The sequence below is a fragment of the Dermochelys coriacea genome, chromosome 5 (assembly GCF_009764565.3).
Source record: "Dermochelys coriacea isolate rDerCor1 chromosome 5, rDerCor1.pri.v4, whole genome shotgun sequence".
In the NCBI taxonomy this organism is placed as follows: Eukaryota; Metazoa; Chordata; order Testudines; family Dermochelyidae; genus Dermochelys; species Dermochelys coriacea.
Genome location: NC_050072.1, coordinates 129,695,277 through 129,723,122, shown reverse-complemented (window position 1 = coordinate 129,723,122; position 27,846 = coordinate 129,695,277). Strand labels below are relative to the sequence as shown.

Sequence of the window (27,846 nt, the reverse complement as noted above, 5' to 3'; positions counted from 1 at the left end):
GCCCCTGCCCCAAAGAGCTTGCAGTCTAAGTCTTACTATCCTCATTTTATAAATGAGGCGACTGAGGCAATGTACGTCACACACAGACAGCCTACGGCAAAGCCACTAATGGAACCCAGAGCTCCTTGAATCCCATCCTGCACCTTAATCAGCAAGTCATCCCTACTCCCGTTCTAAATGCTAACAAGATGTATCTGCTTTTGGACTAGCCTAGCGTTTCGTTCCCAGTCATCCAATATACAAAATCAAAAGCCATCCTTCAGCCGAGGACGCGCAAAGTAGAAAAAAATCTGAACTAGGAAGAGGGAGCAATGTTCACCGATATTCTGACTGATGCTCAGCGTAATTCTCAAATCACCAGCAGTTAATCAATAATCTTAGCCATTATTTAAACTCTGCTGCTTTGAGTGCACAGCACTTATTCCTAAACTTTCACTAAGGTATACAGGACTCTTTATAGCCTGAATGATGAGAGATTTATGATTCATGAACGCATAGTTACGACATTTATTCACTAGGCACATAGAGTAAAGCTTTACTGAAGACTTTTCGTTCAGATAGGTACAAGTTTTAAGCAGCGCACTGAAAATGCTCCTCATGGTATGATTCAGGTAAGAGTTAATTTTTTCTGAATGAAATGTTTCAAGGCAGCAGTTTTGCTCCCATCAACTTCTATGGAAGCAGGGGATTTTGTTACTTTTGAAAAAAGAGGCCATTCATCTGGGTAACTTTATATGCTATATAAATGTTCCTTATACTTGTCAATAAAGCATGGCTGGAAACTGGGCAACAGTCGTGGTAAAATATTGTCAATGCGCTGGGATCTATAGATAAGCCATGTGCACTGCAAAACCCAGTCCTTGAATTGTGGCATTGGCTGGTAGATATTGTTTAAAAGTAGCCTGTTGCAATAGACCAGTGATATTCACACAGTGGCTCTTTCATGTGTCTTCTGAGGCTCTTTGCAGCACATGATTTAAAACACTGTGTGATTTAATTATTAACCAATCAGGATGCTTCTACTATGTTATTAACAAATTAAGTTATACATTTGCACTAAGTTATTAATTTATTTGCTGTAAGAAAATATATATATATATAAAAATATTTCCCATCATACTGTTTAAACATGAATAGTACTGAAGTAAATGAAACAATGAATTCATACTATCGTGGCTCTTTTGGGGAATGGTGATCACTGATTTGGCTCCTGGACCACTGAGGTCTGACTATCACTGCAAAAGACTCAGCTGACTCTCAAATGTGTCACATTAAAGCTGGGTGTTTGATTCAATGATGTGCTGACACTATTTATGCATCTGATGAAGTGAGCTGTAGCTCACAAAAGCTTATGCTCAAATAAATTTGTTAGTCTCTAAGTTGCCACAAGTACTACTTCATTATTTATAAGATCTCCTTTAAAATATTCCTCATGGTCATTTTTGGAGTACCTGTTTTCAATGAGAAGAGGGGTAATAATGGAAAATCTACTTTGTTTTCTCCACAACTCTTTAAGGAGGCAGCACAACTATGCAAACACCTAATACGAGTGCTTACTAGGAAACTATCCACAGCACATTGTTTAGTTTGTGAGACTGGGTATGAAGACCCTATAAGGGTGTCAATCTCTGGGATTTCTTTTTTAAATACCTAATATTTGGGACAATCTGGTCTTTTGCTCTTAGGAATGTTTTTATGAGCTTAGGAGTTTTTAGAGACCTCTTTGGCTGGGTTGGTTTAAGATGTATCTTGAGAGGACTGGCTATCCACAGCAGAGAAGACATCCCAACCTTGCCTTCAGTTGCATGGCAAACTTTTGACAGGTGATTCCTGGGAGCTTTCTGTAATAACTGTCTGCCTCTTTTTAGTATTGCAGAACCATCCTGGTTAGTCACAGCACTTCCACAGGGAGCTCAGATAGAAATAGAAATTCAGATTGGAAATAAGGTGCAAATTCTCCAATGAGAATTCTCCCTCACTGGAAATGTTTAAATCAAGATTGGATGTTCCTCTAAAATATATGCTCTAATCAAACAGGATTTAATTCAGGCAAGTCCTGTCTCTGGTCTGTGTTATACAGAAGATCAGACTAGGTGATCACAAAGGTTCCTTCTGGCCTTAAAAATCTATGAATACCATGGTGATGGGCATGAGCAAATAACCAGAACAGCTAACGGGAGAGATAACCGGATTCTTTTCTGGCTCTCCCATCATCCCTGTAGTTGTTAAGGAACTACCAATGCAGAATCTGCACCCTGAAATGTATGCTTCAGCTAGACTAACTACACTTTTAGTAAAACATCAGCTGAGTCACGGCTACTGGTGATGACATGCGTGCCAGAAAGATCCAACTTGACTTCCACATCCTAGGCTACGTTTTTAGAGTCTGCATTAGTAAAAAGCAAAACTGTTTTACTTGTAAACATTTTAATTAGAATGAAACATAGATCACAGCAGTCTCGCTTTACTCTTCTTGCTTTACTCTGAAAATGACTCTGGATTAATAATTCATTGTTTTAGTTTGTAGAGGATTTATACCACCTTTGGTCCATGTAGGCTTATGACCTATGAGTTTCACTTTGATTTAAAATTCAAATTATCCTGAAGCTCAAAGTAAATTCATTGAAGCTACCAGGTTTTGCTTGAATAGGAAGAAAGAAGAAGAGAACGTATGGTTTCCAACAAAAATACAAAGTCAACACAGGTTCATTCAAATCTCTGCCTGTGCTCATTCAAAACTTTGCTGTCAATGTTCTGACAAATGGGTTTGGTCACAGAAGTTTTACTCAGTTCTAGTACCACGTGCATTTAGATCCTGAGGGCCTGCAGCTGACCACGTAATACCGTTTGCAAGGTACATAAGGTCATTAATTTAAGAGATGTTATTTCTGACAGATGCTTTCAAAACCTTGTCAAGAACAGAGGAGCGGTGTAACAGCGAGATAGCAAAGCTGACAGATAGTTCATGTGATAGAACAACTAATAGCCACGATTCAGCAAAGCATTTAAACGTGCTTAAAATTAAGGACCTGCTTACGTGCTTTGCTGAACTGGAGCGAGGATCGCTGTTATGTCTCTTGCTCTTTACAGAACAAAAATATGAAGAAACCACATGCTCATAGTTTGGGTCCCAAATCACAGCATTTACTAAATATACTCAAATATGCCAGGTCTAGCTACTGTGACGGGGCAAGGCCAGATGGCTATGGAAGAGTAGTCTTATTGGGATCCGGGAAGTGGGCGGGCGAAGCCCGTCCACCGCTAAAGAATCCCCCCCAGCCTAAAAGGGGGATCCACAGGACCTAGATGCCCAAAAAATTCCGGGGGACAACTAATGAAATAACAGGGACAGGAGTGCAGTCAAAGGGTCAAACGAAGGGAACCGGACGGGGACACCGAGCAGAGAACCCCGGACAGCGCCCACTGCTCCTCAAAGGCATCAAGGGAGTCAGAGGACACCGCCGAGAGGAACTCTGCCCAGATACGTGAATGAACCGAGGATCGGAAATAGGCCCCACAGTCACAGGAGACTCCATTGGCCAACCTCCTCACTCTGGTTTTAAAGATGACCATTTTAGCTAGGGCCAGGAGGAGGTTGACCAGGAGATTCCGTGACTTTGTGGGGCCACGGATAGGGAGTGCATAAATAAGAAGGTGAGGGGAGAAGTGCAACCAAAAACATAATAAAATATTGGTGAGGAGCCGGAATAGGGGCTGCAGCCTGGCACACTCCAAGTATATATGTGCCAGGGTATCCCTCACGCCGCAAAAGGGGCAGGTGTCTGGGATTGAGGTGAACCGCACCAAGTACACGCCCATGCTCACGGCTCCGTGAAGGAGCCGCCAACTGACATCCCCGGCGGGCTTTGGGACTAAGGTGAAATATGGGCTGGCCCACCGGGGCTCCCCACCCTCCAAAGGTGGCAGGAGGTCCCGCCATTTTGTATCGGGGTGGGACACGAGGGTGAGGGCGTGAAGGGTGTGGAGCACGAGCGTGTATAGATGTTTTCTTGGCGCGGTTTGAAAGCAGACCGGATGCATCTCGTGCAGCCGGCTTCCGGTGAAGGGGTAGATTGGGTCCACGGGGCAGGGGTCCAATTAAAAGGTCCAGCAGGCCTGGGGTAGCGGGTGGCCGGGGTGTGCCCTCGTGCAGGACCCAGTCGAGATAAACCCGAGCAGCGGGCGGCAAAGCGGCCTTCACCTCCTGAAGTATGCGCCGGGGAGTACAAGGTCTGGAAAGCCCCATGCGCTGAGTGAGCGTCAGGGGATCCAGCCAGTCTCCCCAGTCATAGTCCAGGAGGTCTCCGACTCTTGTGACCTCTGCCAGGATCAACCTCTAGCGCACCGAGCGGGACTCCGCCACCTGCACACACAGCTGGGGGTTGTGTAGCAGGGGCTCCGCGAGGAGATCTGCCCCCTTGGTGGCCGCCACGGACTTGGTCGTTGAAAAAAATTTCCAGGTTCGGAGAAGGTCCTGGTAGAAGACCGGCAGCCTGGAGAGGTCTTGCGGAAAACCTCTCGGATGGAGATAAAGGAGGAGCCGGTCGTATCGGAGCCCTCGGAAGCGGCGCAGGAAGGCGTGCGCTAGTATGCTCCATGCCGGACTACCTGCACCATAAAGGAGCCTCTGCAGGGTCTGGAGGCGGAAGACATGGACCTGAGTGAGCAGACATTTGAGGCCCTGCCCTCTCTCCTCCAGAGGTAGATGGAGAACCCCTGCAGGGACCCAGTGCAGTCCTGACCAAAAGAACTCCAGAATCGATGTCCGGAGGTTGGCCAGGAAACCCGGGGCCGGGACCAGGGTGTTGAGCCGGTACCAGAGCATGGACAGGACTAGTTGATTAAGCACTAGCGCTCTCCCTCGAAGGGAGACGCACCGGAGTAGTCCTGTCCATTTCCGGAGCCGCTCTATCACCTCGCCCTCTAAATTCTGCCAGTTCTCCGGCAAAGAGGGATGCGTGGCAGAAAGGAAAACGCCCAGATAGAGCAGCGGACCCATGCTCCACCGGATGGCCTGAAGCGCGGGTGGGAGGGAGCTCGCCTGCCGCCAGTCCCCTACCACCAAGACAGAGCTCTTGACCCAGTTGACCCATGCGGAGGAGGCTGCTGAATAGATGGCCTGGCAAGCCTCCACCCGTGCCAAGTTGCCCGGGTCCTGGACCACGAGGAGCAAGTCATCAGCGTACGCCAACAGGACCAGCCGCAGCTCTGGCTCCCGCAGCACCAACCCTGTCAACCTCCTTCGGAGGAGACAGAGGAAGGGCTTGATCGCCAGAGCATACAGCTGGCCCAAGGGGGGGCACCCCTGCCATACTCCTCGCCCGAAGCTGACCGGTTCGGTCAGGGTCCAGTTGAGCCTGACCAAACACTCTGCGGAGGCGTACAGCACCCGGAGAAAATTCACAAACCTGGGTCCGAAGCCAAACGCCTGCAGAGTGCTCAGGAGATACCCGTGATCCACCCTGTTGAACGCCTTCTCCTGATCTAAGGACAGGAGGGTGAACGACAGACCATCCCTACACCCAAGTTCCAATAGGTCCCGGACCAGATATAGCTTGTCGAAGATGCTGTGGTCCGGGATGGTGTAGGTCTGGTCTGGGTGGACCACGTCCGCCAGCACGGACCCTAGCCACAGCGAGATGGCTTTTGCCATGACTTTGTAGTCTGTGCTGAGGAGCGAGACGGGACGCCAATTTCGTAAATCATGGAGGTCCCCCTTCTTCGGCAATAAGGCCAGCACAGCTCGCCTGCACGAAAGAGGGAGGACCCCGCTCTGCAAAGACTCGGCCAGACGGTGACTAGGTCTGGGCCCAGGACATCCCAGAACACACGGTAGAACTCCACGGTCAGTCCATCCATGCCCGGAGATTTATTGGTGGGCATGCGACGGAGGGCTTCCGAGAACTCAGCCAGAGTGAGAGGCAGCTCTAGACGGTCTTGGTCGCCCGCGCTGACCATCGGGAGCTCCTCCCAAAGCACTCTGCAAGCGTTAGGATCGGTCAGATCCGGGGAGAAAAGGCTTGCGTAGAAGGCTCTCGCCCTCCCGCACATCTCCACCGGATCCGTGAGGGGGGTGCCATCTTCTGCCAGTAGGCAGATGATATGTTTCTTAGCCCCCCTCTTTTTCTCTAGGGCGTAGAAGAAGCGGGACCCGCGATCCATCTCCTGAAGGAGACGGATGCGGGATCGAACAAAGGCACCCCGGGCCCGATGGTCCTCGAGGCTCCGGAGCTCCTCCCGCTTCTCCCGGCACGCTCCGCAGAGGGGTGGATCCTTGGGGCTGGTGGCCAGACGCCTCTCCAGCTCTAAGACCTCCTGTTCCAACTGCACTATTGCCGCATCCCTCCGTCGACTGGCGCCCCTGGTGTAGTCACAGCAGAAGAGCCGGGCGCACACCTTCCCTAAGTCCCACCACTGCCGCGCCGAGGGAACGGCACGCCGATGCCCTCGCCAGGTCAGCCAGAACTCCTGGAAGGATGCCACGAAGCCTGCATCCTCCAGCAAGCTGTTGTTAAAATGCCAATACGCCGGCCCCAGCCTCTCCGCGCAGAGGGAGGCAGTCACGGTGGCTATACGATGGTCAGAAAATGGGGCCCGCCGGATGCTGGAGGAGTGGGCTCGTGAAAGATGAAAGCGTGATAAATAAATGCGGTCCAACCGGGAGTGGTGCGACCGATGGGCCTCCACCTGGACAAGTGGTGGTCGCACCAGACGTCCACCAGGGAGTGGTGTTCGACTATCTCCTGGAGGACGGCGACGGCGCTCCTCAAGGGTGATGTTAAAGTCCCCTCCCAGGACAAGGCACTCCTGAGGATCCAAGGTGCCAAGGAAGGCGGACGCCTGCTGATAGAATTGCAGCCTCTCCGGCCTCGCTGCTGGGGCATAGATGTTGACGAGGTTGACTACGAGCCCCTCCATGCGGACCCGGAGGTGCAGCAGGCAGCCCGGCACAGCCTCGGTGACCCCCAGCACCTCAGGCCGTAGGTCGGGGGAGAACAGGGTTGCCACTCCAGCCGTACGAACTGTGAGGTGGCTAAAGTAGATCCTGTCCCCCCAATCCAGCCGCCAGCTGTCTTCGGCGGTCGGATCCGTATGGGTCTCCTGCAGGAAAACCACAGAGTACCTCCCCTCCCGAAGGAAGGAGAGCACCTGGGACCTGCGGAGACCCATCCTACAGCCGCGGATGTTCAATGTTGTGATGGTAAAGGGTGTCATGAGGAGGGCTGGGGGGATCCTCGCCGGCAGGGATGCTCGCGGCTCCCGGTGGGCCGCGCAGCAGTCCGTGACCCACCCCGTAGGTGAGTAAGGAGTCACGGAAGAGGCGGACCTGCTGGTAGGCCGCGGTGCCCTGCCTCCCGGTCCTTTTACCCTCCCCCATGAGGGCCCTTGCGGCCCAGAGGATTTGATTAAAGTCCCCCCATTGCTGGAGGCGAGCTGTACTTCGTTGCGGGAGCCACGGACGTCTTCTAGAAACTCCCGCAACTCCTCTCGCATCGGGGGCTGGGGTTACAGTCTGGTTACTCCCCGACGGGGCCCTTGGTACAGCCCCGTGGCCCACCGAGACGGGCAGACAGGGTGCGGACCCCCGACGGGGCTCCTGATGGGTTGACCTGAATGCTGGGGCGATAGGGGGCGGCGGAGGGAGGATAGCAGCCCCTGGTTGGTCGGGACGGGTAAACACAAAGTCTGCTCCCTGGGAGTCATCTGTTGGAAAGGGGAAGGAGACAGTGCCAAGGGTGGCAATTACATCTCAGGAGGCGGATGGGATAAGGGCAGGGGTAGAGGTGAGAGTCTGGGCGGGGAGAGGGCTCTCAGTGATGCCGGGCGCAAGCTCTCTGGTGGATTTGGCAGCCACAGCATCAGGAGGTGGACTCCCTTCTGTAGGACCCTCTCCCGGGAAGGAGGTCGAATGCTCCTCACCAGCGAGGGGTGCCCCTGGTGGCTCAGGTTCAAGCCGCGTTGAACTAGCTGTCGCCTCAACTGGCTCGGCGGCTCTCAGCGGGGTGCCCTCTGCAGCCGGGTTGATGGAGGAGTCCAGGGGCTCCTCGGAGGTGGGAGCAGAAGCAACGGTTAGGGGGAGGGAGCATGGGGAAAGGGGGGCTGGAGTGAAGTCACCTATATCGAGGCCCGCTGGCATAGGGTCGTCCTCTCCCTGGGTGACCGGGCTCAGACCCAGGGCCTCGATCTCCTCGTATATTGATGGGAGATCAGTTTCCGCCACCCCGGGATTCTCCTCGCTGCCACCTGACGCAACTGTTGCCTCGGGGCACACTGAGGTTTCAAATGGAGCCTCAGGGGCTTTGGAGGAGAGGGACTCCCGTGGAGGGGAGATACTGCCTTCCAGTGCTGCCACGTCTTCCCCAGCCGGCACCGGTGGATGGAACACACCCGTGGGTAAAGCAGAAGGCTCGGCATCGGTGCCCCCCTTCCTGGTCTTCCGGGGGGCCTCCGCATCAGATGGAAGGAGCGGAGCTCGAGCCTTCCGCTTTCCCCGCTTCCCCTGGACTAGGGCCCAGCCCTCCATGGCATCATCCGGGGGCTAGCTAGCAGGGGTTGTGTCAGGGGGCAGAAGCGATGACTCAGGGACTCGAGGGGGTAATGGTGGGGCAGCACAAGGGAGGGAAGATTCCCCTTCGGGCGGACCCTCTCCCATGCCCGGCAGTGTCCCTGCCGCACCCTCCTCCACAGGCCCCGCCAGATTGCAAGCAGCAGGGGCGGGGCTCTCCCGCTCATCTGGGCATAGTTGGGGAGGTGCCCCTTGGGCCCGAGCGGGAGCAATGGTGGACTGGGAAGGAGGAGGGGTGGTTTCGGGTGCCGGGCAGCCAGGGATGCTGGCGATGACGGGGCCGGTTCCCTGCCAGGGCTCGGGTGTCCCGGATGCCCCTCCTTGCCAGACGTGCCCCATCACGCGGCAAGGGTAGCACCGGGCCTCCCTTGTGGAATAATGCACCCAGTAACGGGACCCCTGGTAGGGGACTAGGAATGACCCCTCCAGCGCCTCTCCATCACGTGCCGCCGGCGGCAGTTGAAGCTGCACTTGCCGGCGGAACGAGAGGACGTGACGGAGGGCGGGGTCTTTGCAGCCCAACGGGAGAGGGCTGATGACAGAGATGGGCTTCCCCAGGGTAGAGATGGCGGGTAACAGGGCGGCATTGGGAAGAAAGGGAGGAACAGAGGTCAGGACCAGGCGGAGGCCCAGGTCCTCTAGCGGCTCTAAGGGGGCAAAAACACCCCCCACCACCAGGCCCTTCTCCACCGCCTCCTGGGCGGCGGCCTCCGATGTTAAGAACAAGACAACCTTGCCATACATTTTGGAGGCTGCCACAATGGCCGTGGGCCCCACCAGCCTCGCCAACGCCCGCACATAGGTATCCACATGGGGCGAGGCGGGCACCAGGAGGCAACGGACTCCGTGCTTCCTGGTCATGGTGGGAAAGGGGCCACAGCCGCTATAGATGGTAGCGGAGGCAGTGGGCTGGAGAAATGACGTAGCGGCAGGCGGGGGGGCTGCCACCACCTGGGCGTACGCCCTGGTGGCTGGGGGAGGGACACCCGCAGAGCTGGTGGAGGGAACAGCGGGGAGGGACGCCCCAGCCAGCGGCGGGGCCAGGGCATTGGGTGCAGCCCCTGCCATGGAGGGCCTGGTCTTCTTAGCACGGCCCTTCCCTTTCTTCTTCCCCTGGCCCTTCCCGCCGGCTGGGGGGGCTCCCCCCGAATCTGAGGGGGTGAGAGACGTGGCAGCAGTGGAGGTCACCCCGGTGCCCGTCGCTGCTGGTGTCCCAGCGGGGGCGGTGGCAGATGGTTCTGCAGCAGAGGTAGAAGCTTGGGGGGGTGACGGAGGAATAGGCGGGGGAGGGGGAGCTCGGGCTGCTGGAGGGGTCCCACCCGTCTCATCCCACGCCAGCATGAGCAATGAGAAGGGGGGACACCAGAAGGAGGAGGGGAGAGGGGAAGCAGGTCGACCACTCCTCCCCGCTAGGCTGCAGGCAGGGGAGAAGGGCGCCAAAAGGGGTGGGCTGGACGGGGGGCAATCAGGGGTTAGGGGTCAGTCACCGACACAAGGTGGAATTCCGGCTCCTCTTGGTGCACTAGGGGAGGGAGGGATACAACAACATTGGGGGTGCAGTGAAGAGGGCTGCAACTAAAATGGGGAATTGCACAAGCGCATGGGAGGGGGCATGGGCACACGGAGCGAGGGGCTAAGTGGTCTGGAGGTAGAACAGAGAAACCAAGGGGCTAGCTTCAGAGGCTGGGGCAGGGAAAACAAACAAAGGTTGCAGAGGGAAATGGGCGGGGCAGGCAAACAAACTGAAGCTAGTACGGGGGGCTGGGACAAAAGGGGGGGCAAAGCTACAAGTGGCAAATGGGGCAGGTAGTAAAGGGCAAGTTGGGGGTAGACAGTCCGGGGGGGGGGACACGTGCACCCACGTGCGCTTCCACAAGGCTTTTTAAGCTGGCTGCTGCTTCTGGCCCGAAGGGTGGAAATAGGGCGTGGCAAGCCAAGCAAGCAGCTGAGTCCAGAAGCAGGAGCTGAGGCACATGGTATACAGCCAGTGGGGGAAGGTGGAGGGGGCAGCGGTGGTGGTAGTAGTGGTGGGGGTTGGGGGGACACACAGATGGATCGGCGGGCAGCTTCACGCCACACCCCGTGTCCCTACAAACACAGTCAGGACCCCCACCACAAGAGCACAGTTTGAAAATTACTCAGTCTTAGGCCCCCTCCACGGTGGTCTGCAAAGTCTCTAGGTGCTCCCCCACTGGTAGATGGTCCTCTTCTTCTCCTCCTCGGGCTCCAGCAGCTCCAGGCAACAGACTCCACAGCAGCAGCTCCAGGAACTCCAGGTGGTGATCCAAGCAGGCAGAAAGGACCCTCTTAGGTGATGATGTCCGCAACAGCAGTGGCTGGAGTTCCTCACTCCTCCTCTCTGGGGAGTGGGCTAGCAGCCCCCCCCACGGGGCTGCAGTTGGAGCAGTAGCAGCCCCCAGAGTGGGGGGTCCAGCAACCAGGTAGCAGAGAACGGGGGGGATGGTGTCTGGCCCAGCCAGGGGAGCAGCTGGAGCAGCAGGGAGAGCTTAGGGCCTAGCAGCAGCAGGAGTAGCAGCTTCCCATCTCCCTCCAAGCTAGAAGGCTATGGAAGAGTCGTGGGGGAGAGAGAGAGAGAGATTCGCTCCAGGCTAAACAAATCCCTGGTACCAGGATAAGTGAAATGGTAGCTGCTCCAGGTCAATTAAGACACCTGGGGCCAATTAAGAACTTTCCAGAAGGCAGAGAGAAGGCTAGGTTGATTGGGACAACTGAAGCCAATCACGGGCTGGCTGAAACTAGTTAAAAGCCTCCCAGTTAGTCAGGTGGGGGTGCATGTCAGGAGCTGTGGGAAGAAGTTGTGCTGTTGGAGAGGCTGAGTAGTACACACCATATCAGGCACAAGGAAGGAGGCCCTGAGATAAGGGTGAAGTGGAGTTTTAGGAAGTGAGGGAAGTAGCCCAGGGAATTGTACATGTCATGTTTCTAAAAGGTCAGCTACCATAGCTGATACTATTAGGGTCCCTGGGCTGGAGCCCGGAGTAGAGGGTGGGCCCAGGCTCCCCCCTCCACCTTTGCCCCCTGTTTAATCACTGAGACTGGGAGACAACAGAGACTGTGCAAGGAAGGATAACTTCTCCTCACCTCCCTCGCTGGCTTATGATAAAAATGGCTCAGTAGACTGTGACCCTTGTCTCTAGAGAAAGAAGGGTTACGTGGAGGGTCACAATGAGCCTCTGAGGCTAGCGAAATCCGCCAGGAAACGCAGGACCACGGAGGCAAGGACAGAGCTTTGTCAGCTCCTAGAACAGAACAAAGTGGGCACCACGAGAGGGCTCAAAGTATTTACAGTAAAAGGATTCTACCCTATTCCTGTCCACTACAATCACCAAATCACAATAAGTTTGCTGCAGACTGAATGCAGAGGCTGGTGCAGAGAGGTGTAAATTGTCTGTCTATCAGCACAACCATAATACAGAGAGGAGATTGTGGTTGCTTTGCACAGCCACAGTCCCCCCAGCCTCTTCCCAGTAGACTTTCCATCACAGGGATTGTCTATCAGGATTTCAGTCAGTGGAAACCCAGCCGAACATGGCCTAGTGAATGTCTCCCCTTTTCCAAAGTGTTTTTTTCAATTCACTGGCCTGGTAAAGAGACAGGAAGGAAGGTCAGATTGAGGCCACATAGAAGGTGAGCCGGCTTGTTGGCCTGAATAGTCTTGTCTTGCTACCGAAGTTCCTAGCCATTTCCTTATCCCACAACATAAACTAGCCTAGCCACTGCAATTAAAAGGAGAAATGAGCAATGTAAGGGTAAAACAGCAGCAGTATCTCCAATTCTCATGGTATTTGGAGCCTTCCTTAAAGTCACTGCTCCTGGAATCACAAAAATCTCAATTTTTATTTTAAAAACAAAATTTCTTCCCCTCCTGACTATGGAGAAAAGTTTTAAAAATTAGAACCCAAGTTATTTATCATTGTTAATTATATGTATAATAGATTACACATCTATTAATAACCATTAATGCTAATGTATATTTGTATAAATATTTATACTCAAATCTAATGTTTTTTTAGGTAATTATAATTTTGGGCTTGACATTTTTAAATGCTTGGGATTAATGCTGCAGCAGGGTCCAAATATCTTGGTTAGAATATTCAACCAGGAAATACAGTATACCATAGTTTGATTTTTCTTTATTGGTTTACGTCTGGAGCAACTCTAGTGCAGTCAACTGCTTCACTGTGCATTTACACCAGCATTTGATGCTAAGCATGTAAGCAGAAACTTATAAGGGCATCAAAGTTGCATGTTGCCTTTAACAATGGTTGCTTCAGCTGTGTGCCCTCTCAACAAAACGGCTCTTTAAGTAAGAGACCTGGAGCTTCCCTTGAAAAAAAAGGCAGATCTTACTTTCAGGGAAATCTGTGAAAAAATATCCAGGACTTAAACGGGAGCAGGATTGAGCCATAGTACACAATATCAGCAGAGTAGTACTTTATGTTTCAGATGCAACTTACAGAGCAGATAGCAAAGATGGGAGTCCATTTATTATAGGTTACATGATCAGAGTAATATTTTGCTGGGGATTTAGCACCTCTGTTATTTGGACTGGGTTTGTTACATCCTAAAACCAATAATTCAATCCTTAAAGTGATTACAAATATTTTGATTATGCAACATGTAAATGATGCCTAGTACAAACTGAAACCACTAGCTCCAAATATCACAGCAAGTGAATTACAACCAGCATATTTACGTTACACAACTATTCAAAATGTATCCAGTCTAGCAGAAATTATGGGAGATTTTATTTTTTATAAACAGTAACTAATAGTCAATAATAAAGTAAATTGAACAAAGTGATCTAATCAACACATGCCTCAGTTTTATAATGAACAGTGTATTTCCAATACAATGGCCTCATTCCTCCAATTCAAATACAAAGCCACTGATTGTTAGTGATATTATGTTAAACTGGCACTGTTTATTATTTATTCATTCAGTTATTGCTGCTTTTTGCAAATAGCGACACCTCCAATTTTCCAACAACAATATCAAGTCACTATCTATACTCAAGATAATTAATCTGAGAATCTATTAAGCTAACTTTCAACTGCCATACCAATTACCAAAGTATAATTATCCTTCAGTCTGATAATTGTACATACTGCACTTAGGTGATCATTGCCCATTTTGTTTTTTTGGAAATGTAACTTTTTAAAATAAACAGCTGGATTGTTAGCTTAGATGAAGACTAGCAAGAACAGTGCACTGACATTTCAGTCTACTTTACGGATCCCAGTTCAGTCCCTCAAAGTAAGCTTATCAAAAGTGTCAGTTTGATAACAGAACTGCCCGCTCATTTGCGATTAAAGCTACGGTGCTTCTTGTTGCCTGGCTGTCTGCACTCACTGATCTGTGAGAAGTCAGTGGAATTCTAATGGGACTTACATTCTTTGGGTAGAATCCTTGCATTTTCAGAACTCGCTCAGGTCAGAAAGCATACGAAAGTATTCCTTTTCCTCCGTGTTTTAAAAACTTTGCTGAACTTTGCTATTAGTATGAAAGAAAAGTAGTCATCTACTTTGTTTGTTTCATTCTTTCCTTATTGGTAAACTTTGATCATATGATCTTAAATATGAAATTGTCTGGTATTATTTTGTTCTCATTCTTCCATTCAAATGTATCTTTGTACTGGTTTACTCCGAGGAATTTCTGACCAGGGACATTTTGCTTAGTGTAAACAGCTCAGAACATTGAAGCCCAGATTTAGGACTGGTAGTACTATAAGCAAAAAAAAATATTGGCTTTGCTAAATTACATCATCTTGCATAGCTGAAATAAAGATTATTCCGAAGCATCTACAGAAGAGGTGGGCAAACTACGGGCCACGGGCCACATCCGGCCCCACAGGACCATCCTGCCCAGTCCTTGAGCTCCTGGCCGGGGAGGCTAGCCCCTGGCCCTTCCCCGGCAATCCCTCCTGCCCTGCAGCCTCAGCTCGCCCTTCCACCAACGCTCTGGGCAGCTGAGCTGCAAGCTCCTGCCGGGCAGTACGGCAGCAGGGTTGGCTCCTGCCAGGCGGCACAGCTGCCCGTCGTGGTGCTCTGAGCAGCATGGTAAGGGGGTGGGGAGTGGGGGTTTGGATAAGGGGCAGGGGATCCCAGGGGGCAGTCAGGGGACGGTTGGATGGGGCGGAGCAATCAGGGGACAGGGAGCAGGGGGGATTGGATAGGTGTGGGAGTCCCAGGGGGCCTGTCAGGGGTCGGGGGTGTGGATAGGGGTCGAGGCAGACAGGGGACAGGGGGGATTGGATAGGGGGTGAGGTCCCGGGGGGGGCAGTTAGGGGCAGGAGCTTCCAGGAAGGGGCGGTCAGGGGACAAGGAGCAGGAGGGGTTGGATGGTTCAGAGAGGAGAAGTGGGAGGGGGCAGATAGGGGGCGGGGGGCAAGCTGTTTTGGGAGGCACAGCCTTCCCTACCCGGCCCTCCATACAGTTTTGCAGCCCTGATGTGGACCTCGGGCCAAAAAGTTTGCCCACCCCAATCTACAGAATTATATTAGTAGAAGTTAACGATTATTCAATACAACCAATATACGCTCTCCCTAGGCTGCAACAGTGCCAGACATCATGCCTTCAAACATGTTAGTTTCCATCTTTAACAAGTGTTATGAGGATTTTTTTCCCAATTGTGCATTGCTGACTGAACTGAGTTGACAATTGCATAACATACCCTGTTTGGCCCATCAAGAAATGGCCTTGAAGAGGCAATGCACATGTTAGAACTAGGGCTATCAATTAATCGCAGTTAACGCAAGCGATTAATGCAAAACAAATTAACTAGATTAAAAAATTGTTGTGATTAATTGCAGTTTTAATCACACTGTTAAAAATATTATAATACCTGTCAAGGTTCCTTCCCCACTCTGAACTCTAGGGTACAGATGGGGGGACCTGCATGAAAACCTCCTAAGCTTACTTTTACCAGCTTAGGTTAAAACTTCCCCAAGGTACAAACTATTTTATCCTTTGCCCTTGGACTTCCACTGCCACCGCAAACGTCCAGGTTTATTTTTTTGAGAAAGAGTTGTTTGGAAACGTCTTTCCCCCCAAAATCCTCACCAAACCTTGCACCTCCCTGCCTGGGGAAGGCTTAATAAAAATCCTCACCAATTTGCATAGGTGACCACAGACCCAAACCCTTGGATCTTAAGAACAATGAAAAAAACCATTTAATTTCTTACAAGAATTTTAATATAAGAAAAGGTAAAAAGAATCACCTCTGTAAAATCAGGATGGTAAATACCTTACAGGGTAATTAGATTCAAAACATAGAGAATCCTCTAGGAAAAACCTTAGTTTTCAAGAAAGACACGAAGACAAGAATATTCATTCTATTCAGCACAGTCTAATTTCTCAGCCATTTAAAGAAATCATAATCTAACGCATATCTAGCTAGATTACTTACTAAATTCTAAGATTCCATTCCTGATCTGTCCCCGGCAAAAGCATCACACAGACAGATCCTTTGTTTTTCCCTCCCTCCAGCTTTGAAAGTATCTTGTCTCCTCATTGGTCATTGTGGTCAGGTGCCAGCAAGGTTATCCTAGCTTCTTAATCCTTTACATGTGAAAGGATTTTTCCTCTGGCCAGGAGGGATTTTAAAGGTGTTTACCCTTCCCTTTATATTTATGACAATACCAATTTAAATTTATTCTAAATATTTTTGGATGTTTTTATACATTTTCAAATATATTGATTTCAATTACAACAAAGAATACAAAATATTTGCACTGTAAGAAAGATAAACAAAATAGTCCTACTTCTTGTTCAGCCAATCGCTAAGAAAAACAAGTTTGTTTACATTTGCAGGAGATAATGCTGCCCACTTCTTATTTACAATGTCACCTGAAAGTGAGAACAGGTGTTCGCATGGCACTGTTGTACCCAATGTTACAAGGTATTTATGTGCCACACAGACTAAACATTTGTATGTTCCTTCATGCTTTAATTTGTAGGCTCTGAAGTTTTATTGCAGTTATGTTAAAAAAAAATTCTACATTTTTAAGTTGCACTTTCAGGATAAAGATATTGCACTACAGTACTTGTATGAGGTTGTGATGGGGGCATCTGCCCCACACTGGTCCATAAGGGGTTTATAGAGCCCTAGGGAGGCTGCACAAGGAGGCAGGCAATTAGAGAGGGGCTACAAGGAGTAGCAATCAGTGCCGGGCTGGCCCATATAAGATGGGCTGCGGAATAGAGCAGTTTCAGTCACTCCATGGAGCTTGAGGACAGAGGACTGGCTGCCTTGCAGGCTGAAGGCAGCAAGCACCCCAAACAGAGCAGGGCTGCAAGCAGAGACCCAGGGAGTAAAGGCAGCTCCTGGCTGGCTGCAGGGATTTGTAGGCTGAAGCTCTGAGGCATGAGCAAAGAGGGTGCTGGGGCTGCAGGGAAGTGGCCCAGGGAGATCTACAGAGGGGGCTCTGCAAGCAGCGGCCATCTACAGGGTCCCTGGGCCGGGACCCAGAGTAGTGGGCGGGCCCGGGTCCCCCACACTCGCCACTGAGGCAGTCCGACAGTCCAGCCACTTCAACATTCCCCCGGAAGGGGAGAGCACAGAGTCGGCACAGCCGGAGAGCTGTCACTGAAGAGGGCGCCGCAGTCCTAGGAGTGACATGGGTCCTAGAGCAGACGTGATGGTGGCGAGGCACCACCAGAAGAAGGCGCACTGGTGGGTAGAGCTAATTCCCATGACACCCAGCAGGAGGCACCAGTGTGGTGAGTCGCATCCCATCACAGAGGTGAATTGAAAAATGCTATTTCATTTGTTTATCTTTTTTACAGTGTAAATATTTGTAATAAAAATAATAATATAAAGAGAGAAGTGTACTCTTTGTATTCTGTGTTGTAATTGAAATCAATAAATTTGAAAATGTAGAAAAACATCCAAAATATTTATAATAAATGTCAATTGGCTTTCTATTATTGTTTAACAGTGAAATTAAAACTGTGATTAAGAATAACTATTTTTTAAAATCTTGTGATTGAGTTGTTGTTTTTTTTTATCGTTTGACAGCCCTAGTTAGAACATCAGCAAGCCCTGAAGTCCTGCAGAGATCTTAGCCTGCATCTTTTGATGCTGGTGAAGAGCTAGAAATCATTTGCAGTGCGCAGCAACACTACTGAACCTGCAGACTTATGAACAACCTATTCTTGAGGCCAATAGATAGTACACGTAAAGTGCACCATCTGCATACACAGATATATATTGCTTTTCATATGATTCTCTCTGTATTCCTTACTACCCCTTGCAAATATATGCAGAAGAGGACAGGATTTGCCATTATTCTGCAAACATCGCTTGGCTCAGACTGGAATGGAACTTGGCATAAACTGCTTGATATTTTCCGCCCTCCTTATCCATTTTTTGACTGTCCATCTGTCTTGATATCTGCACTTCCCAGCATAGCTGAGGCTGGGGAGACTACAGGTTCTAAACTTAAAAACTTTTGACGTCAGAACTCACATCCTGACACTGCAGGCTTGTGAGCACACTATCGCTCTATTGCTGAGTTTTAATGCTTTGTTAACTGAACCCTCTTGCTGTAGACAGAGAACATCTGGAAGTTATGGATCACCACAAGGTGTGTTGTTTCCAAAACAAGAGTCAAATGCTTTCTTAAGAACTGAATGCCCCTCCTACTGCATTGGAAGCATTCAGCATATCAAGTTGTAAGTTTACATTGAATTATAGCATTCAATTAAGTGGCTTTTCTGGGGTGAGGCATGTACTGTGCTGCATTATTCAGACGAGCATACTGAATTGTTTGTTATCAAAAAGGGTTATTAATTCAGCTCTGTTTTTGCTTAATGGACCAAAGCTAATTCATATAAATTTATTGTTAAATATTTGCCAGATAACTTTAAGCTGTTGGTTCTTTATAAGCTTTGTTTTTCAGTTTTCTTAACTAGTCTCGTGTGGTTGATCACTCAGTAACTCGTATGGTAATGCTTATAGTAGATGATTGAATTAGACTTTATTAAAAGCATAATGAATTGTAAGCAATGAACTTCCATAGTCAAAATTTAGAGTTAGAAATATTTGTGCTGAAATACTCAACTTTTGGCCTCTTGGACTGTAATGCACAAATTCTGCCATCATCAACAACATGCTGAAATGGAACCTAATTAGCACTTTCTTTACATCTTAGGAACTGATGTATTAAGTGAATGCACAGAAAATGGAAAGCCAAACAGAGGCTATCAAGATGGATATTGGCCCCTCTCTGTCATTTCCAATGGAAAGAAAAGTTCACATCCAGTTAAGCAGGAGACAGATCATCAAAGCCAAACTGAGGAAGAGCTGTTCCTGCACCACTGAGAGACTGAAGAACATAGTCGTGGACTTCTTTCCTGTGTTACGATGGCTTCCCAAATACCACTGCAGAGAATACATATGGGGGGATGTTATGTCCGGGGTGGTGATTGGAATCATTTTGGTACCCCAAGCCATAGCGTATTCTCTGCTTGCCGGTCTGAAGCCTATTTATAGCCTTTACACATCATTTTTTGCCAACATCATCTATTTCCTGATGGGCACCTCTCGACATGTGTCTGTTGGCATTTTCAGCCTATTAAGTTTAATGGTAGGGCAAGTTGTGGACAGAGAGCTACTCTTGGCAGGGTTTGACCTGAACGATGATGACGATGCCATCAACAATAGCTACGAATGGAACGGCAACAATTCTAATGTAACCGCCTTCAATCTTACTCTTGGGGGATTGAGCACTGAGTGTGGGAAAGAGTGCTATGCTATTGGAATTGCTACAGCCTTGACTTTTCTGGCTGGAGTTTTTCAGGTAAGTTGCTGCCTCACCTAGGGTGAGGATATGAAGTTCTTAGACTGCATTTGCATGCTTTTGACTTCCACTGTAAGGAATTTTAACACATCAGCTCAGTCAGATGGTAACTGAAATTTATCTTCCACCAAGAATCCTGGCAGCACATTATAAAGTTTATTTTAAAAGTGTTTGATAAATAGGTTTTATTAGCTGCTTACTTGGAACACAATCAGGACCCAACACAGGTAAAATTCCTCTTGGCTGTAGTGGAAGTACTAATTACACTGGTGCAATTCTCCATTGCATTGTGGTCCCTTTATGCTACCCTGTGGGCACAAAGAGGCCTGACACTCAGATTTAGTCATGGGGGAATTTCCAGGTAACACAGACAGTGTAACAGCTCTAACAACTTCACTTCACTATTCCTCATGTGACTGGGGCAACATAATCCCAGTCTTCCCCTGCATGAAGGTGAGGAGAGCTGCTCCCCGCTCCCATTCCCAGCCCCCTGCTTGGCACCCCACAACCCCCTTGCTCTTGCTGTCCCAACCTTGCCCCCTCTCAGCAGCCCCAGATGGCTAGGAGTTGGAGAGTGAGTCTCATCCTGCAGCAGTGACTTCTGTCCCATGGTGCTGGACTTAGCCGGTTACCTGCTCCAGACATTGTGTCCTGGTGCATGGGGTCGCAGTGCCACTCAGGTTGGGCCCAGCTGCCCCTTCATCATGACAGAGGGGCAGCCAGGCCAAACCTAAGTGGGATTGCAGCACAATGCACCAGGTCACGGGACCCTCTCAAATGGGGGACCCAAGGCAAACTTCTCCCCACCCATGGGCATACACGGGGTGCTCACAACTCACTGGTTTGGGAAGCACTGGGTTAGGGCACTAGCCTAGAACTTGAGAGACCTGGATTCAAATCCCTCCTCTGCCACAGACTCTGTGTGTGTGACCTTGGTCAAGTCACTTAGTCTCTCTGTGTCTAAGTCCTCCATCTGCAAAATGAGTTAAACACCATTACCTCGGTGGCCTGCTGAAGATAAATGCACTGAAGAGTGTGAGGTGCTCGGCTGCTATGCTGATGGGGTATGGATAGAAAGTTATCTGAGGTGCCCCGTGCAGGTCACCTTAAAGGGCTTTGATTTGCCGAGGGAAGATGCTCAGCCCTTTTTAAAAGTCAGGCTTCTTTACTGCATCTCAAAATGGCCACCCAAGCCGTGAGGCACCCAAAGTCATTACTGTCTGCTGAATATGTAAGGCACGGTGCCCAGGTTGTAAAGCAATCCCACTTCAGTCTGAAACAGACTTGAAGTCAAGAAATGAGCTTGTTAGTTAAAAAACAAAAAAGGAGCCATATTTTCCCCTAATACTGAAGCAGAAAATCTCCATTGTCCTCACTGGGAGTTTTGCTGACAAGTTTTGCTGGGATGCCAAGGAGGGCCCCGAGTTTTTCTACTCCCTTTAGCGGACGTGAAATGAAAATTCAGCTCTGAGTACAATAAAAGCGCTCTGGACTAAATTCTCCACTGACTTACACCGGCATCAATGCAGTCAGGTGGCAGCTCACTTCAATGTGGAGTTAATTTGAATTGACGCAGGGGGACCTGTTCCAATTAGTCCACTTCAAAAACCTTCTCATTTATCTTTAGAGCTCATGGTGTAGCAAAACAAATCCATCAATTGTAAAAGCAGGCCTGAAACAACAAGTTACCAGCCCTTTTAAAAATTATAACTTTCAAGGATTTGTCTGCAACTGATGCTTGTTCCGTTTTTTGTAGCACCCTTTAGTTCTCACCTTCTTGCTTTTCTTTCAGGTTCTGATGGGAGTCTTTCGTCTAGGGTTTGTCTCTATGTATCTTTCAGAGTCTGTGCTGGATGGATTTGCAGCTGGTGCTTCTTTAACCATTTTAACAGCCCAAGTTAAGTACCTTATTGGAATAAAAATCCCACGCAGCCAAGGGCATGGGATCTTCTTAATGACCTGGATTAATATTTTTCAAAACATTTCGCAGGCTAACCTGTGTGATGTAATCACGAGCGTGGTTTGCATTGCTGTGCTAGTTGCTGTGAAAGAACTGGGAGATCGGTACAAGCATAAGCTGAAAATCCCACTGCCCACAGAGCTGGTGGTTATTGTTGTGGCAACACTGGTTTCCCACTATGGGAAACTGAATGAAGTTTATGCATCCAGTGTTTCGGGGGCAATTCCAACTGGATTTATTCCCCCTCAGATGCCAAATTTTAACCTGATGCATCGCGTGGTGCTAGATGCTGTTCCTCTTGCCATAGTTGGCTTTGCATTTACAATCTCCCTCTCAGAAATGTTTGCAAAGAAATATGCCTACAGGGTCAGAGCCAATCAGGAAATGTTTGCCATAGGATTCTGTAACATTATCCCATCCTTTTTCCATTGTTTTGCAACCAGTGCAGCTCTTGCAAAAACGCTTGTGAAATCTTCTACGGGCTGCCAGACGCAGGTCTCTAGTGTTATCAGCGCAGTGGTAGTGTTGCTGGTGCTGCTCTTCCTCGCCCCGCTGTTTTATTCTTTGCAAAAATGCGTTTTGGCTTGCATCATCATCGTCAGTCTCCGAGGAGCCCTTCGGAAGTTTAGAGACGTGCCCCAGAGATATCACATGAACAAGGTGGACACTCTGGTCTGGTGTGTTACTGTGTTCTCATCTGCCCTGATCAGCACAGAAATGGGGCTTTTGATTGGAGTCCTCTTTTCCATCCTGTGCATCGTTGTTCGTACGCAGCGACCCCGTACAGCCCTGCTTGGTCAGATCCAAAGCACTGCCTTCTATGAAGACGACTGGGAATATGAAAGTCTCTGTCCTGTTCCAAATGCCAAAATATTCCGTTTTGAGGCACCACTTTATTATGCAAATAAAGACTTTTTTCTGAAGTCTCTCTACAGAATGACTGGGTTAGATCCTACTCTGGAAGCTGCTAAAAGGAAAAAGAATGAGAAGAAGCAAAAAGAGCATTTGAAAGAGGGAAATAGAGGCACAACTGTTAAGGGATTGGATCAGGCAGATACAGCCTTATACCTGGTTCCTAAACAAGTAGATTTCCAGACCATCATCATAGACTGTTCCTCAGTCACTTTTCTGGACACAGCTGGTATAATCACATTAAAGGAAATACTGAAAGATTACAACGAGCTAAAAATTACTGTTCTTCTGGCTTGCTGCAACCCCTCAGTGATTGACTCTCTGAAAAGAGGGGACTACTTTGGAAAGGATTGCAAAAAGATGCACGAATTGCTGTTCTATAGCATTCACGATGCTGTGCAGTTTGCCAGAGACAGAAAGCTTGCGGCAGATGGCTCTGCTGTTTAATTTCAAAGGCCCATGTATTTCCCTCTGCACAAAGGGGAGTAGGGTGCAGTCACTTAGATGTAGGCACACACCTCACTTGCTGCACAGGAGCCATCTGCCTACAGGACATGCACCCATGAGAAGGTGTGCAGTGCTGGACCCCCACATCACGTCTGCAAACAGGGGTGTGGCCAAGGACCTGATGAGAAGGATAAGGAATGTACCCAGTTACCATCTAAACTGCCACTTCAAAATGCAGATGTTGGACTGTAAAATAGGTTGTGAGTTACTTCTCCACTGTATTGTAGTAACTTACACGCATCAAACTTATGCACCACTGGTCTGGTGTATTTGCAAGTCTGTCTAGTGCCTAAGCAGAAAAGGCTAGCTGCCTCCCTGGAATGTGCTGGTTTATGGGTACAGGATAGCTGTCTCCAAGAACCACTTGTGGTCGGATTCCTTGGCCACACCACAGTGCTATCTTTTAAACTCTAGCCTGTTAGGCCTTTTCCCTTATCATATCACTACTACAGGCATGCTCTTGTTTCAATGGGCTTTTAGGCAACCCTGCTGTTTGCTACACACTTGTTATGAGCATCAGCTGGGATGATGTAGCACCTCCTTCTCACATGCCCATGAGCCATAACAAACGTGTTGCCCTCAGTTTCATTATTCCTTAGCAAAACCTCCCTCAAAGCCACCACGAAATCATCCATATTAAAAAAAGTCTAGTATTTCTTCCCTTAAAGATGCAGGAAGAAATGTGACCATTAAACTCACATTTGCTGTAGCTAGTGAAAATACTTGAAGTGATTTAAGAAAAGGGAAGTGCTTTCATTAGAAATCTTATAGCTACACTAGTTTAACTGTGAGGTAAATCTGACTTTCTGGAACTTAGCTATCTCAAGCTTAAACCCTAAAATTCAGGCCAAGCACATCATGTTTGTAATAAGAAAAGGAGTACTTGTGGCACCTTAGAGACTAACAAATTTATTTGCGCATAAGCTTTCGTGAGCTACAGCTCACTTCATCGGATGCATTTTCTTTTTTTCTTTTTTGTGAATACAGACTAACACGCTGCTACTTTGGGTGTGATCAGTTTCTCTCACCCTCTGGAAGAAAAACCCGTGGGGGCTCCTTTACAAACACATTTTTAATGAGGATTAGTGGTTAAGTACTGAAATTCCCCTGCTCGCCTCATTTATTCAAAAAGATATGTGATATCTTGGTGCCATTATCACAACACATGATGTCAACAGCACAGTAACAAAATAATTCTGGAAAAGCCAGGCCTGTCTGACGTCCCTGTTAAGAGATGAGAACTGACCAACCATTTTTAGAACTAGTGTTTTTCTGCAATAAAGTCAATTTAACATGCAACGACATCATCCATTAAAGAGCTGGTATACCATGACCACAGCTTGCCATCTTCTCAGTGTTACCTTGTGTTCTCCTGAAATGTTTGTTGTAGCCACTTACTATGTATGCTTTGCTGGTCAGGCACCATCTTTGTCATATGTCTATACAGGGCCTAGCACAAAGTGACTGGGACCAATACACTTCGCTGTATGATACAGCAGGCTACAATTGGGACTTAACAGCAATCCCTGGGGAAGAAAAGAGCAAGCTGTTTAACAAGCTAGTCTTATTCACTCTGTTGGTTTGAGCCCCAGAGATAGAACCTTGAGAAGAAATATAGCTAAGCTTTCCCCTAATGTTATGAGACTAATCTGGTTTCGGAAAGAAGACAGGAGGGGGGGAACAAAATTAAGACTTATCCTTACCTGAAAAAAAAGTTAGAGTTCTAGCCCATGCACACCACACCTCCCAAAAAAGGGAGAAGGGAAGAGAAGCTGGTCAGTCTATCTTTTTTTAACAAAGCATGCTGGGAAGGGGTGCAGTCTGGAGGTTCTTTACAAAGTAGGCTCTTCAGGTTGTTTAGTATTTATCAGAGCAGCATCCCAGTAGAAGAAGGAGAGCTACATGAAGATACTTGTGGGGGGGGACAGGTTTGTTTTGTCTCTCTGATAAAAGTTGTTTTAACAACCAGAAAAGACTTCAGGAACCATTTGCATTTTGAATGTTAGTTCTGGGAACCAGCTTATATGTAAGTTACTGTGTTTGGGGCTATAAATCACTTTCTATGATTAAAAACCGCTTTATTTTGTTCACTTACTGTCAGGGGTCAGGGCAGGGTATACTGACTCAGTATGCAGCTGGTGATGGGCTTTTAATTCCTCTGTGGTTTTATACTATTCTCAATGACTTGGGGTTTAGGAATACTAGAATAAGATACCTAACAAGGCTCTCTCTTTTCTTGTGTAGCTGGCATAAAATTTTTGTCAAGCATGGTGTCTTTGGCATGGACTATATACTTAACAAACTTCAGGTACTGATAAGTAGCATGGGAGGAGTTCCCAACCTCAAGGGGGAAAGAAAACAACCTTAGTTCAGCCTGGAAACAAAAAAGCTGCCCTTACATACAGTGTGGGGGAAGAAAAGGAATGGTTACAGCTGCAGGTTGGAAGCTGAGGATGTTTTCAAACAGCCCCTGATTAGTGGTGTCTCACAATGGACAGTTTTTCCCACCAAGAGAAACTATTTGGCTCTACATCACCGCTTAGTCATAACTGGGATTTAAAGGCACAGTCTAGCCATAAGGGTTCACAGCTGAATACAGTAATTCCCCTGCGTCTTCTTCTCATGCACTCCCAGGACTCTCACATCACAGAGGCATTTCCATTACTTCTAGGGAAGAGCAACCCTACCAAGTGCATATACAGGAATATACAACTTACCTAAAATACATAGGCTGAGATATTTAACGAGGTGAAGGTTAGAGTCTGAATACTGTCAGAGGTATTAACATGTTTTTTTGGACAATGTGAATGAGTCAAAGCAAATCTGAGCTCCTAGAGAAGGAAACATGATTTTGTTTCTCTAACACATTTCATTGTTAATTGTTGAGAGTCAGAAACATTCACTCACCCCACGGTAATTAGTTCCAGTAACCAGTGAATTCGAACTTGTTCAATGCCGCCATGTGGTACCGAAGACACATATGCAAGGTTCAGCTCTTGGTCTTTACTGAGGTCAAATAAATCCGCTCTGCTGTGAGGTAGAGGAGGACTGGAGGTGGGAAAAACAATAGGTCACAGAACAGATCAGTGCAAGAGCCAGGAATATAATCCAGGCCTCTTGAGTTCCAATTCAGGGTCCTGTCCATGGGGATACACTGCTTTTGCTGGAGTAGTAAGTGCAGCTCAGCAAAGTGGAGTGAGGAAATTGAAACATGACTTGGGGTTTTTATCTTCTTGTTAGCTTATAAGTTAGCATCAGAGTACAGGACCATGAATCATTCCATGGGTAGCAGGGCAGGAAGATTTTGCCTCAGATTACTTAAACTCAAACACGCATAAGGAAAATAGGCAACAAGATAATTCCCTGGGAGTAATTAACATGGTTCTAAGCATAGTGTCAGCCTGCCTGGCTCCCAAGTCTGGGATCCACAAACCCTTTCAGGAGGGCCACGGAGCCCCACCGCTGAAACTCTGAGCTCCAGATGCTGGCCCCACACCCACTGCAAGGCTGAAGCCAGGAGCGGCGCTGGGCTGAAACCCCGAGCTCCCCTCCCTCTACCCATCCCGAAGTCGGAGCGGCAGGGAGCGGAAATCCCGAGCTTCCCCCCACCTCCACGATGAAGCCGTGAACAGCAGGGCTGAAGCCCAGACACAGGCAGAAGCCCTGAGCCCATGGGCAGAGTTGAGGGGGCATGAGAGTCTTGCCCCTGCAAACTGCAGTGCCTTACCCAAAGTGGGGCAGTCCTGGGGGTAGCTCTACCCCCCCACACCTCCTCCTCTCTCAGCCCCCCTCAGGTCCCACCCTCTGGCCAGATCCTAGGCGGGAAGCCAGGGCCAGCCAGTGTGGGCAGCTGCTCCTCTGGCTGTGGTACCACGGAGTCGGCAGTCCTGGCATTCCCCCGTCTGCTTCTGGTGCCCGGGGTTGTGGCTTCTCCTCAGCTCCCAGCCCCGTTTGACTGCTCACACAGCCGGTCAGAGCTGCCCAGATGGGGACCTGGCTCCTGGGCTGGCAGAGCCCTCGGGGAGCAGCCACTGGCACACAGCGACAGGGGGTGGCCCACTGAGATGTGTCAGGAGGTGGAGGTGGTGCTTCCTCCCTAAACCCTGCTGTGCGGAGCTGGCCCAAGCCCTGCCGGTCCTTGCCCTCCCCCCCAAAATAGAAGTTAAACTATGTCTATACTCAAGGGTCTCACCCCTGGCCTGGAGCCCTGAGTCCTGCCTCCCCCTCTGGGCCCTGGAGTTTTTGTATCATGTTAAGGAGGGCCTCAGAAAGAAAAAGGTTGAGAATTCCTGCTTTAGCTCAAGCAACGCTTCACATTACTAAACCCCTTTATTTAGCAAAGACCTACAATGGATTTAGCATGGGTTATCCTATCTCAGCAGCAGCTTTTGTCCTCTGTGGCTTGTTGTCCTGGTATCTGTCTAGTTTCTACATATATCAAGTCTATAGAACTTCAGAATTTGGTATTTCTAAGGTTTCATCAATGTTCTCTAGCAAGTACCAAATCTGGTCTCTGTCAAATCATCTGATATTCCCATGACATGGAAAGAGGAAACTACATTCAACAACTAAAGCCTGCTTCTGATTCAGATTTCCAGTTGAGTCCTTTTGGGGTTCCTGTCTGACTAGATGTGAACTGTGGCCTGATGTAACAGAATTGTTGTTTGTACCTTTTCTGCTTTCCTTTTAATCTGTTTTCCTTTCCTTTTGGAGAAACTGTAAATGGAGCTTTGTAAATTATAACCAAGATGTTTTCAGCTAATATTAATAATAACCTCAATCATTTAAGAAAGAGTTTAAGAAAGCTGGCTTTAACTTTCCTTTCCTGTATACTTAGAAATATGAAATAAAAGTTTTTTATAGCATGGTGTGGTTCAGAAGTTAAACCTTCAACTGTTCTAAAAATATCTTGGGGTTTAGCAATAACTATTCAGTGTCTTTGACAATGTCTAAACAATCTATAACATGGACTGTCCACTCCAGAAACATGACAGTCACAATCAACGCTGCCATCTAATGTTCTGGCATTTCTAAAAGCACAAATGTTGACTCCAGCTTTCCCTCATCTTGTTGTCTTGG

General features: G+C 48.5%; 2 protein-coding genes across 9 annotated transcripts in view; one reads left to right on the top strand and one right to left on the bottom strand.

Annotated features, from left to right (window-relative positions):
- IDUA (alpha-L-iduronidase) overlaps nt 1-27,846 on the bottom strand; it is a 95,260-nt gene that overhangs the window by 64,663 nt on the left and 2,751 nt on the right. For all 5 annotated transcript variants that reach the window (XM_038401907.2, XM_043514248.1, XM_043514250.1 and 2 more), the window contains exon 2: nt 25,675-25,815. In XM_038401907.2, coding sequence (XP_038257835.1) covers nt 25,675-25,815 — 141 coding nt within the window. The remainder of the gene's footprint in view (nt 1-25,674; nt 25,816-27,846) is intronic.
- Nucleotides 420-27,632, top strand: SLC26A1 (solute carrier family 26 member 1). Of its 4 annotated transcripts, none has more exons than XM_043514246.1 (3): nt 420-611; nt 18,741-19,388; nt 21,181-27,632. In XM_043514246.1, exons 2-3 carry the CDS (start codon nt 18,771-18,773, stop codon nt 22,705-22,707), a joined length of 2,145 nt encoding a protein of 714 aa, XP_043370181.1. In that variant the 5' UTR covers nt 420-611; nt 18,741-18,770; the 3' UTR covers nt 22,708-27,632. The 4 variants fall into 4 exon arrangements, with proteins under 4 accessions (XP_043370181.1, XP_038257833.1, XP_043370182.1 ...); XM_038401905.2 differs by lacking the exon at nt 420-611 and adding an exon at nt 17,944-18,173; XM_038401904.2 differs by lacking the exon at nt 420-611 and adding an exon at nt 17,946-18,261.

Coding starts and splice junctions, on each gene's coding strand:
- SLC26A1 (XM_043514246.1), top strand. CDS start 18,771: ATGGAAAGCCAAACAGAGGCTATCAAGATGGATATTGGCCCCTCTCTG. Junction 19,389..21,180: donor TTCTGGCTGGAGTTTTTCAG/GTAAGTTGCTGC, acceptor CTTTTCTTTCAG/GTTCTGATGGGAGTCTTTCG.